The 12516-nt window shown below is 34.6% G+C and overlaps 1 protein-coding gene across 49 annotated transcripts in view; it reads left to right on the forward strand.

Annotated features, from left to right (window-relative positions):
• The window catches only part of RIMS2 (regulating synaptic membrane exocytosis 2), a 612947-nt gene that overhangs the window by 458122 nt on the left and 142309 nt on the right, over positions 1 to 12516 (forward strand). For 37 of the 49 annotated variants that reach the window (XM_058698768.1, XM_058698770.1, XM_058698807.1 and 34 more), the window contains one exon: positions 545 to 645. The exons of the other annotated variants lie outside the window; for them this stretch is intronic. In XM_058698768.1, the coding sequence (XP_058554751.1) occupies positions 545 to 645 (101 nt within the window). The remainder of the gene's footprint in view (positions 1 to 544; positions 646 to 12516) is intronic. 49 annotated transcript variants of the gene reach the window in all.

Raw genomic sequence — 12516 nt, forward strand, 5'->3', positions numbered from 1 at the left:
TTCTTTCTTGGCCCTGGTTCTAGAAAATTCAAGTTCAAAAGATCCATACAAGCTGGGGCAACCTGCTTTCACACATGTGCTAGTTTTATGATAATGGTTTCTAAACACAACTGTAAAATTGTATTTGAAACCAATTAGACTTACAACTATTTTTCAGTAAATAAAGCAAACCCTGATGAATTATAGGCTAAAGTTTTACAGTATTATTGCTGTCAAGTTTATGTGTTATCAAATATATTCTCCTGGGCGTACATGTACCAGAAAGTGTTTTCTCTCTAGTTGAGATTTGTTGTTCTGTTAAAACTCATTTACATCTTACTCAGATTAAAACTTTTTTTCTTACATATTTAGTCATCATGCTTTTGTTCACCAAATTGAATACTTTTAATAAACTCAAGAAATAATAGATGACATTTAATTTGTACGTACTACCTTGAATGAAAGTGATATATCAGCCTAGCATTTCTTCTATTATACATCCTGTAAGTGGGGCTCAGAAATAAGAACTGAACATTAATTTTATGGGTTTTTTTCTACTCGATAGGTGCTATGGATATAGACGAGAGAAATCGCCAAATGAAAATTAACAAATACAAACAGGTAGCCGGATCAGACCCCAGACTGGAGCAAGATTACCATTCAAAGGCAAGACATTTTTCTTTTTAAAAGTTGTAAGATAATCAATTAATCATATGAAACCATCAGGTTTTCTTCAACTTCTGAATGCACATTAGTTAGACACGAACATATAATGCAATGGCCCCATGATTATTATTATGCTAAAATTTATAATGTGTTTATATTTCAACTTTTAGGGATAGAAATTGCCTTATTAAAAAATCACTATATAACATAGGAGATTAAAGAAATGAAAATCTTCAATGATCTAAAGAACTAATCTTTTAGAATTTTTTATTTTATAAAATCTAAAAGGCCCCAACACCCTCAAAATGTTTAGGGAGAATAGCTGTGGTTTTCCCATACCTAGGAATTTTTTTCAATTTCATAGTATTTTAGTTGAATCTGGTTTATTAAAGAGTGGTTAGAACAAAATACATACCCATGAGCTCTTGTAAGGAGCTCAAAAGGTTTTTTATTGAGAATCCTTTTGAGCTCCTTTTTGGGAATAAGTTGAGGTATGAGATCTACTGAGGGAGACTCTTCTCCTTCACTGCCTTTATATTTTCAAAACATTTTTAGGTTCATGATATCACTCATGGTCAAAGTCATGAAAAGACTTTTCTCTGATGTAGCTATTTAAGATTTTATAAGAGAACGAAAATAGCAAAACTTATGACATTTAATTATTACATGTTCTGTGACTCAGTAATGTAATCGTTGCAATCATGCAATACTTGTGGTCTATGTCTGTATATTAGAGAAGAGCTGTTAGGATTTTTATACATTAGGTTTATTTTATCCTTACCTACTTAACCTTCAGTTTCTCTCCATTATACTCCATTCTTTGGTAAAGTCAAGACTTACTAAGTAAAGCGTAACTGGCTAGGTTGGATATGCATATGTGGTAGGTAGCACAGGTTTCTAGTTTCCCCCGAAACTAGAAACTAGGCCTAGTTCCTAGGTCTAGTATAACCTAGACGAGGCAGAGATTCCTACATCAGCATCATCCTCCAAACCACCAAGCTCTTCCTCAAATTACATGAATACTCACATGGTGCATGTAGAATTGTTCATCATGGAATTCTGGTGTGCTAGAAATGACATAGGCCTAAAGCCAGAGAAAGGTAAATTCAAGACAAATAAAAATAGCCTTGCCTTTACTCAGCAGGCCCTAAACTTCTGTAATTTTTTTTCTAAAATAAAAATATGAATAACTTCAAATAGGTTCAGTGGATTTCATGGAAAATAGTTTTGTAGTGATATAGTACTTCAGACACATCCCTAACCTTTTCAACTTGATGTCAGAAATGGTATCTGTGTCTTCCCAGACTTTGTTGTATTTCTTCTTAGGGCTAAAGAGATACACTTTTTCTTTTGTGGCATCTCTTCTACTCTAATCTCTCATTTATTCATTTTATAGAATCCAAATACCAAGGCATGTAGTCCTAATAAAATAAGATATTAAAACTTGTAGAAACATGTCTTCCACTGACACCCGTTTGTTTTATTTATCTCCCAATATACTTTAGGAAAGAATATAGATGATTTTTTAAAATACATAGAATACTCTCAATAATACTGAGGCCAAACGATGTGTATATATATGTATATGAAAATTAATATGTAGAGTTTGATGTTTATTTAAGTAATAATGTTTATTTTTTTAATTAGCCATATTTATTATTTTTAAATGATCTCAGAAGATATTTTTTGAAAGGGTAGCCCCTAACATTTCAATAGAGAATGCTATGCAGTTCATTGGTACAGTATTTATTTGGAGCTCAACTCTGGAGAAATGATGCTCTTTTTAAAATAGTAATGTTTTCACAAAATTATCACAAAATATTTTTATTACAGCATAACTGCTGTATATAAAACCATATTATCATTTTCTGTTTCCTTATTTATCTCCCTAGAATTAGGTAATATAGGCCACATAGTGTGCAGAACTTTTCAAATGTGGAGCAGAGGTCTATATTAATCCATTTAACTCTTAATCTAATACACTAAGTTAGTGTTCTGGGAGCAGGGGACAATGTAGAAAGGAGAAGAGTTTTTCTGACAATGTAGAAAGGAGAAGAGTTTTTCTCCGTTCATTTTGCACACCTGATCCTCGTACTTGTCGCTTTGTTCCCAGCAGTTTTGTCCTTTAAGGACCCATTCGCCAATTTCAAAGAGGCCCATCACAAGGAAAGCAATCCAACTAAAGTAATTTACGTTATAATATGAATAAGACAATGCCAAAATAGTGTCATTTTAAAAAACCTTTAAATACAACTAAAACTCACATTGATGGAATTGCAGGCAATAACAATGTAAAAAAAAAAACTCAGTTAAAAACCAAGTATTTTTGACAAATACGTCACCACTGTTAACTAAACCATTCCCTTTATTAGACTTTATTCTCTTCTCTGAGCTGAGAATACATATTCAGTGCCAGCCTTAAGTGTTTTAAATGGACTTTCAAGACCCAGGCAATAGGGACACCAGAAAAGGGAGACAGGTTGGGGCAGGTTAGGAGTGGCTACATATGGGCTGTTTATAAGCTGGACGTTTATAAACAGGAGTACTTAGAGACTCCAGTGTCATCAAAGTGACAGCAGTAAAGGAGTGTAGTGCGGCAGGTGAGAACACTGCCTGGACTCAAGCAAACTCCCCCTGGGTGCCTTTGGGTAGGTTAACCGCTTATTCTCAGTTTTTCATCTGTTAAACCAGGCTTTGGGATCTCTTTCAGAGGGTCATGATTGGGATGAAAAGAGATGATGTATAGAAATGGCTTAGCATTTAGTGAAGTGCGGAATAAGTGGTGCAGATAATATTTGCTTTAATTTTCACAATAACAACAGCAAATGTAATCATGGGCATGAGAAATTAATATGACAAGGGCAGAACGAAACGGTGAAGAAATAATTGAGCTAATGAAAAGGATTTTAGGGCAACTCAGAGGTCATTGAATGTTCCTTTTATTCTCAGAGAATTCAAGCATCAGAAATCTAAAAGGAAAAATTCAATTTAGGGGGAAAGAATTTATGAATCTTCAAGGGATATGGATTAAAAAAAAAAAAACCAAGAGGTTGAAACATGATGTGTGGTGAGAAATTACAAACTAAATTGCTGAAATGAAGAAATTAGGTTATCAGGGTTGATGTTAAATGAGCCTGGCCCTTGGAAAGCAGTTAACGGGCACACATGTAGGCCTGGCCGTTTCGCTGCTCCTTAATCTGAATACTGAAAGACTACATTTATAAAAAGTAAAATTGTAAACATGGATAGGTGGGCTCGTACAAATTACTAAGCAAATGCTTGAAAATACATATATTTAGGAGAAACGAAGAAATGGAGGCTTATTTTATAGCAGTGATTGAAATAAAATGTTTGGGAAAATTTTTTGGCCTAAGCAGAAAAAGCTAGCAGCATATAACACAGGCCAGCAACAGAACAGCTGAAGTAGGCTTTGTGCCCACTGGAGGGATTGCTGCTGAAGCATCCGGAACCTGGTACTCACATGAAACAGACCCCGCTGTGCTGGTGTGAGTGAGGTGGGATCCTCTGACGAATAGAGCAGAAAAATTCCAATAGGAGTGATCTCAGTAACTCAGTCTCTACTCTGCAAGGCCCTCACGGAGGAAGTTAAAATGTCCCAGAGGAAGTAATAAAGCTTCCTTTCTTGGAAGAAGCAGTTTATTACTTTGTACACAGAGGTAGGATTCAGATTTTCAGGAAACTCTGATAGGCTTCGTCCAGCCAAATATCTGACAGAATGGCTTCATCTTTAAAAATCAGAATTAAGGTCCCCTATCTGTGGTCTCCATCCCTGGCCAGGTCAAGAAATCTTACCACTCACTGATGAAGATAACACGGCAGGAATGCCAGTGGCTGCATCTGGATTTCTTCAGTGCAACACCCCCTTTCTCTACCCTTCTATTCTGCTGTGTTGCCTTCATTTCTTTATAACCCTGCAGTCAGCTAGCTTCAAGATCTGTAGCAAAATCCCAAGAGAAACTCCTGGAATTAAGTGAAGTTGCTCATATGGGAGCATAGGAGGAAAAGAGAGACAAGTCACGTTACCCGGAAGCATTCTTACTACCAAGCTTCCAAACTTTGCCACCAAGGTTCTGAGAAAGTCAGAGTGTGGGTGCAGTTGTCACTTCTTAACATTCTCTCCTCTCCTTCCCCAGTTGGGGTGACTTCTGTCCCGAGTTCTGCATACTTTAGATTGCTTTCTGGCCCCAAACCAGGCCATAACCCTTCTGGACTGTCAGGCTGCTTGTCTTGGAGCCAGACAGCTTCCAAGCCTTTTATTAGTCACCTGCTGTGTACTTGTCTGCAGTCAGTCTCTGGTTGTTCCTTTATCAAAAGTATATTTATAAAGAGAGATAAAACTAGCTTTTAAAATATAGGTTATTAAGCTAGTAAGTAAGAGCAGCCATATAATACGGCCCCTGAAGCACAAGAGATATTACTGGTAGTCTTATCAAGGCCAGATTGAAACAACTTCAGTCTCACCTACAAACTTGACAAATGGCTATATAAGCCTAATGAAAAGAGAGTTGGAAATTGAAATGAAAAAGGAACTAGAGAAAAATCATATTTTAAAAGCCTTTATATTCTCTTTTGCCTCTTCCATATTTTCTTATTCATGCCAGTGAAGGTAGATTTCTCATCTATATTCTATTACATCCACCAAATAGAATTTAAAACTAATGAAAAATTTTTCTATATACATTTATGTAATTTCTTCTTTATCTGTGAGATAAATAAAGGAATGGATGATCAATATATCTTCATGGGAGAAGAGGCCATTGGAAGTATACCTTCTTGCCATTGGTGTGCATTATTCATAACCACAGTAGCAGCCATGTTTACAGCACAACTTTTGAAGACTTGATTACAGTAATAGAGATACATAGCCAGTTTTGTTAGTCAGTCTGCAATTTGTTTTTAGTGACTATGATTAAATATAGACTGCAGAGTAGTATTAAAAATGTGGACTCTCAAACCAAACTGCCTGGGTTCAAATCCTACCTGTCAATATCTGAGTGACCTTGGGCATGTTAGTTAACATCCTTGTCCCTAGGTTTCTTATTCTGGAAGATGTGCTAAAATATAGTACCTACCTCATAGGATTGCTTTCAAGATTAAATCTATTTATGTATATGTATAGCTCTCAAACAGAGTTTGGAATGTAGTAAGGAATACGTAAATGTTAGCTGTGATATGATGATGGTGGTGGTGATGATGATGATGATGATGATAGTGGGGAAGAAGAAGAAAAAGAAGAATCATTTCCAGCAGATAACTTGCTCTTACCAAAGCCCTTCGGGGCTCAGGTCTATATTTGTTGCCATCAACAATCTACTAGGTACAGCTAAGCATATCTTTAAGGTAATCCTAAAAATATATGGGTGGAAAGGGAGCTAAAGTATAAAGATTAAGGATAATTTTAAAAGTCTAAAAATTGATTAGGGTTGTATTATTTTTACCAGTTTAGTCAAATCTTTATCCAAAATTATTTTTCTTGCCATTTCTATTCTCTAGCAAACTGGATGTACTTCAACTTTAATTTAAAGAGAGAGAGAGAAAATTATTTTTGCACACGAATTTATCTATATCTGCACACACACACACACACACACACACACACACACACCCTAGAGGTGAGGCAAAGGACAATTTCTCTTCTCCATATTTTAACTGATGGAAGCAATAGCTATTCATTTCTTCCTTGTCTCATAAATACAAATATACTTCACTTTAAGTAAAAGATCCATACTTAAAAACTTAATGGTAAATAATTTTAGTGGAATTTTAGAAATTTGGTGTTTTTATGTGTGAGTAATCTTTGAATTCTAAAGTTTCCAACTTTAGGTACCTTTTTTCTTCAACATCTTGTATTAGTTTGCTAAGACTGCCACAACCGAATGCCACAGACTAGGTAGCTTAAACAAAAGAAATTAATTTTCTCGCCGTTCCGGAGGCTTGGGGTCTAAGATCAAAGTGTTGACAGGTTTGGTTTATTCTGAGACCGTCCTTGGCTACAGATGGCTATCTTCTTGCTGTGTGTTCACAAGGTCATTTCTCTGTGAATTGGCTTAGGACCCGCCCATAGACCTCATGTTACCTTACTTCCTTCTTTAAAGGCCCTATCTACAAGTACAGTCACATTCTGAGGTACGAGGAATTAGGACTACGATATGTGAATTTGGCGGATACACAGTTCAAGCACAACATATTTCTAACAAACAATTAATGGTCTTTTAAAATAACTTTTACTGCCTTATAAAAGTGTATTTGGTTATAATATGAATAGAGATTTTAAAGCAAGTAACTATAGCTACTTCATTTCAAACTTTAAAACTGCTGAAATTTTGTTACTTTTTCTCTTTCTCCAACTACCTTGTCATATCCTAGGAGCTGAAATATTTTTTGTGCTTGCAAGTTCAGTTTTTAAATTATTTTGCTTAGTGATAAAACCACATTTAAATTTAAATATGGTTTCCTCGACCATAATTTGGTTTTGACATTCAAGCCGTGGGTCTTTTTTTCTTTACATGTATTTGTTAATTGCCACCCATTACTATATCACCACATGTCAGGCCAAGAAATATGGAGAGGATATTTTTTAATTATGAAGAATTCATTTCAGGTAACTAGGGCAACACTTCGTATGTTATAGAACACTATAAAATTACAGAAAAAAATTATAATTTCTCCCTTTTTAGTAAATATAAGGTTGCTAAAAACTGACAAAAGAATTTTAAGTAACTTGTATTCAGCTACCTGCTGCTAAAAGGGTCAGTGTATGAACAATAGCTGCTGTTGCCAATAGCATAATTTCTTTTTATATATTGCCTAAGAATACATGGAAGAAACATTTTCTTTTACCTCCAGAAAAAAAGAAATTCATTCATTCACCTTTGCTTTCATCAAGCCTCCAGAGCTGCTGGCTTGTTAACTAGAATACCTTACAGGGAATTCAAGGGTTCAATGATACGGGTCACCAAGAGGAGAGAGATCTTGCTTTATGAAATCAAGGAGGATATGGGAAACAAAGAAGGAAGAAAAGGTGATAAATAGGGCAGAAACATTATTTCCAACTCAAATTCCATATAATCTAGAAGCATTAAGTATTGACATATAAAAAATTACATGTATAAGAATGTTCAAAACAACAGAGAAGTATGAAAACGTATATACCTTCTGAACCAACCATGGCATTTATCACCTCTTAAAATAAATATATTCTGCCTTATGTGATAATTATTTGCTTATTTTTTATCTTCTTGAGAATGGGGACTATATTTTTTCATCTTGGTAGTCTCTCTAGTGGCAAACGCTTTTAAGCACTCAAAGGAATATTTTTGCATGAATGAATATGGACATCAGTGCTGAGAGAAAGCTAGACTGTCAGGGAAGGCATATGTTTGGAAAAAGCTTTAGAGGAGGTGAATGTCAAATATTTTGTACCAAGGGAAGGACAAGTTACAAACTTTGGGAGAAGGTATGGGTAGGTTTTTGTATGACAGTCAGAAGCGAACTTTCTAATGGGCATTTAATTATTGGTTTGTGTCCATAGTTAATCATAGTAGGAAGAAGGCTGAGAAAAAATTAGAAGATTTGGGCTCTAATTTTTATTCTACCACTTATGTAATAAGACTTTGGATAAACTACCCAATAGTTCTTCACAGCCCAGCTTTTTTATGTGTAAAAATTGAGGGACTTTGTAATCTATAAAGTGCTACTTGGTACTTTGAAGGCTGCATTGAAAAACACTATGTATTAACATTTGGTTTTTAGGCAACCTCATTCTTAATTAATAAAATCACTTAATTTCATGGCCTAATATTTTAAATTAGGTTTGAAGTAGACATACTATATTTCATTTCCTTCATCTAATTGATTCAGTAATCTCTGATCAGTGTCGGATTCTCTATTAGATATATTCTCACAAAAGATTGAATCTATATATTTTTAAATTAACTTATGGCATAATATGATTTAGAGAATAAATTTATATGTGTAATATCTTTGCCTATTACTTCACGTGAAATATCGGACAACTAGGTTTGAATTGACCCTCAATTCGAAACCTTTAGTCAATTAGGCAGTCAGTCAACTAAGGGAGCATGGAGCTATCTACACCTATAATTTCAGTTCAATTTGGCTAATTGAACATGTCTACAGCTTTATTACATAATAATACAAAACACACAAAAAAATTAGTTGTAATTTTTTTTCAGTTGGAAGGATATTATTTATTAGCAAAATAAATGTACTAATGTTTTCCTAAATATGGAATTTTGATTATTTCTATTTCATCAGTTTCAAAGATTGCAAAATAAATACTTTAGTCTGAAAATAATAGAGCTAACCTATAAGAGAAAGAACTTTTTCCTGGTGATAACTTCAAGAGGTAGAAATAGTGTGTGTAAAAGGGTACAGAACTTAGCGTGGCACATGGGAGCACCCAGTAATGGTTGTTATTTTTATTATTTATTATACATGTGACACAGGGGTAATAGAAAAACCTTACAGTGAACTTCATTCTCATGGGTGAACAAAAATTTATTAGTTCAATACAGCTTCCTGACTAACAAAGAAATGGCTGTGATTTTAAGATTGGCCCTTTTCAGGTCATTTTCATGACTAGGCATACTCACAGCAAAGCTAACAGTCTTCAAGGTCCAGTCATATAAGAACATGTTACTTCTTAAGCCCGTTACCATTTTGTGCCCCACCCCAAAAGATGACCTGATTTTAAATGGAATGTAAAGGGGTTATTTCCATAGGACATAGAACATCTTTATCTTTTTATTAGTTTGCAAGCTACTGTTTTTTTAATTATTTTAAAGTTTTGTTTGTTTAAGATCTATCCAGTTATAGCTACAAGTTGTGTTGTATAGTTACAAGTAGTGTTGTATTGTTATTTTTATACAGTTTTTGTATTCTGGTTATACATGTCATTTTAGGTAGAGTTTTAAAAATTTCAGAAAATGAAGAAAGTCTTTATTTTAAAATATATACTTCAAACTGTGACTATTTAAAAAAGAAATGACTTAGGTTCTCTATATGCTTGCCTGGTACCCCATTGAACATGAAATTATAGTTAACACATTTTTTAATGGAAAGACATAGAAAGACCTCAGTAGTAACAAGTTGCATAAACTTAGTCACGACACTGTTTTTTAATTTTCTCATTCTCAAAATTAAGAAGCTAGATTATATCCTCTTAGAGGTCACTTTCAACTTTAAAATACTGTGATTTCTTTTTAATAACTCAGTGATGAACGAATAACTAAAAGTATGTATCAGCATCAAATAACTTTCCTGGGCTTTTTTCTTAAGCAAAGAGTGGCTCTATGCGAGTCCCCTTGTGTGTCTGAACATATTTTGTAATCTCAGGGGACGTTTGGTAGCTCCCTCTTTTCTAAAACTCAGAACTGCATGCCTGATAGTTCTCTGAAGCTGGTCAGCTGTAATTCTGGCATCTGGTTCTGCAATGTTAAAAGAAAAAAAAAGTTTCCAGAAAAAAAATCAATTGAATAGCAATCAAATGAAGGACTGAGTGAATGGAGGAAGGGAGAAAGGGAGGGAGAAATGAAAAAAGAAGAGAGGATGAAAGGAAACAAAGGAAGGAGGGATGGATGGAAGGAAAGAGGCAAGCAGGCTAAATCATTCCGATCTAGGAGTTCATAATTGAATGAGGGAAACACAGGTACATAAGTGATGCTCTTACAAAATAGGCTGTGTTATCTGATATAATAAAACTTAGCCATGCAAAGGAAGCATTAGGAGAGAAATGCTCATTTGGCTTGGAGAAACCTGGGAATATGTTATAGAATAATCCATGAGGTGGAGGACATGTCAGGCAGAGGAAGAGCTGAAGCAAAGTTGCAGACGCATGTGAGCACAAGCTGTATGTTTAAGGAATAGTTAGTAGTTCCTTAGAATGGAAATACACAAGTCACGATACATATTAGGAGATAAGGATGGATAAGCTGACAGGGACTAGGTTACAGAGCGCTTTGGATCACTCGGTTAAAAATCTAGAATGTTCTTCATTATAACCATGGGCTTTGAAGATATTTGAAGAAGTCACCAATATGAACAGATATTAAATCTAGTGCATCTTAAGATGCATTTATAAGGGAGATTAGAGACAGAAGTCCTATTCAGAGGCTACTGCTCTAGTCTAAGCAAGACGTAAATGTTATTCCTCACCATGTTTTGACTGTTGCCTTCATCCCATATGGTCTTAATGCAAGCCCAACTAATGCTGCTCTATCTTCTAACACAAGGAATCAGAGTAGTGGGCCTCTTACAGATTTTCAACAGAATGTAATTATATCTGCCCTATTCCTGAATTTGGTAAGTCAGGGCGATGCTCACATCCTTTCAAGTTTGTCAGCACTTCGTGGTTATTCGGGCTATTATTTAGCCCTGATCTTCTTAGATACAAGAGCCTTGAGTTACTCTATGCTTTCTAAGGTATTATTATTTGGAAAGGAGCCTTCTCCATATCCCTAGTCCATTCATTTTTGTCATGTTTCTGCCTACTTCACATTCTCAGGACCTTTGTCCTAATGCTATGTTCTCATGTTTTATTTCTGTTGCAGCTTTGGGGATGCTAGCTTGCCACTCAACATCTATAATATCTCCACCTTATATCCTAATAAACAATATAAATATTCTCTCAAAATTACAAAAATAAGCCACGGGATATTTAAAAATATTTACAAAGGACCAAGTATCAGGGATGCTTGTGGCTAAGGAGCATTTCTTTATGATATTTCTTAATTCTAGCTAGATCTTAAAGGTTTCTCATCCAAGGGTTTGGAAAAGCATTTAGTCACAATGATGGTATAAGTGCTTTAACACTGACTCTTCTCTCTTTTGGAAAAGTCTGGGCTTGTTGGTTTGCACTAACAGCAGGCATTCTGTTCTACTCTCTGTCAGCTTGGATATACATGAAATATTATATATATCAAAATGGGGTATTGTTATTTATATATTTAACAGTGTGGAAAAACAGACTTTGAGAATATTCTTAATTGAGGCAGAAATTTCAGGTGACATTTGTTTGAGATATTACTGAATAAATAAAGGGCATACAAATAAATGTAAGACTCATTAAAGTTATTGAAAAAGAAAGAAAACCCATTTACTTTATGTGGATATATCTAAATAGATGACTAAGGAAGCAATATAGAAAATATTTGAAAGTTCTTTGTAAGCCATAAAAACTATCCACATTTTAATAATTATTAGTGTTATGGTCACGGATTGTTACATTCCCTGGTTTAACTTTCCTTGATGCCAAGTATAAGCACAATTACAAAAACTAACCCAGGTTAATAGTTTCAAGAATAAAAAACATGAATTTCCAAGTCAGGTTTGGTGTTTTCCTACGTTACGTAAAATAAGCCAACCTGGTGTCAAAGGACAATACCTTATTTTTTAAATGAGATATGGATTTAGGGACTTATTTATAATAAGACTTCACAGCTCTTTTCAAGTTTTTTTTTTTATAAGTTAAGGCAAAATGTTTGAGATGATAGCCAAATGATGAAAACTGAATTATCATAGTCTAGAGCCTCTATAATTTCATCACAGACTATGCCTCATTATTATCATGGTAAGTATTTACTATGTGTCAAGACCTGTGATCTCATTTAAAGCTCACAGTAGGCTCAGAGAAGTTAAGAGACTTGCCCAAGATTACATAGCTACCAGTAAGTGGGAGAGCAGTTGCACATCAGTGTATTTCAACTCTATAGCCCGTGGCCGTTATGATACGTTGCTTCTCATCATCAAAATCAGATGATAGATTTTCAGGCATCATAGATTTTCTCAATATTGTTAGTGAAAGAATGTTCCTTTAGTCATTTCCATGAA

The sequence above is a fragment of the Neofelis nebulosa genome, chromosome 14, assembly GCF_028018385.1.
Source record: "Neofelis nebulosa isolate mNeoNeb1 chromosome 14, mNeoNeb1.pri, whole genome shotgun sequence".
In the NCBI taxonomy this organism is placed as follows: domain Eukaryota; kingdom Metazoa; phylum Chordata; class Mammalia; order Carnivora; family Felidae; genus Neofelis; species Neofelis nebulosa.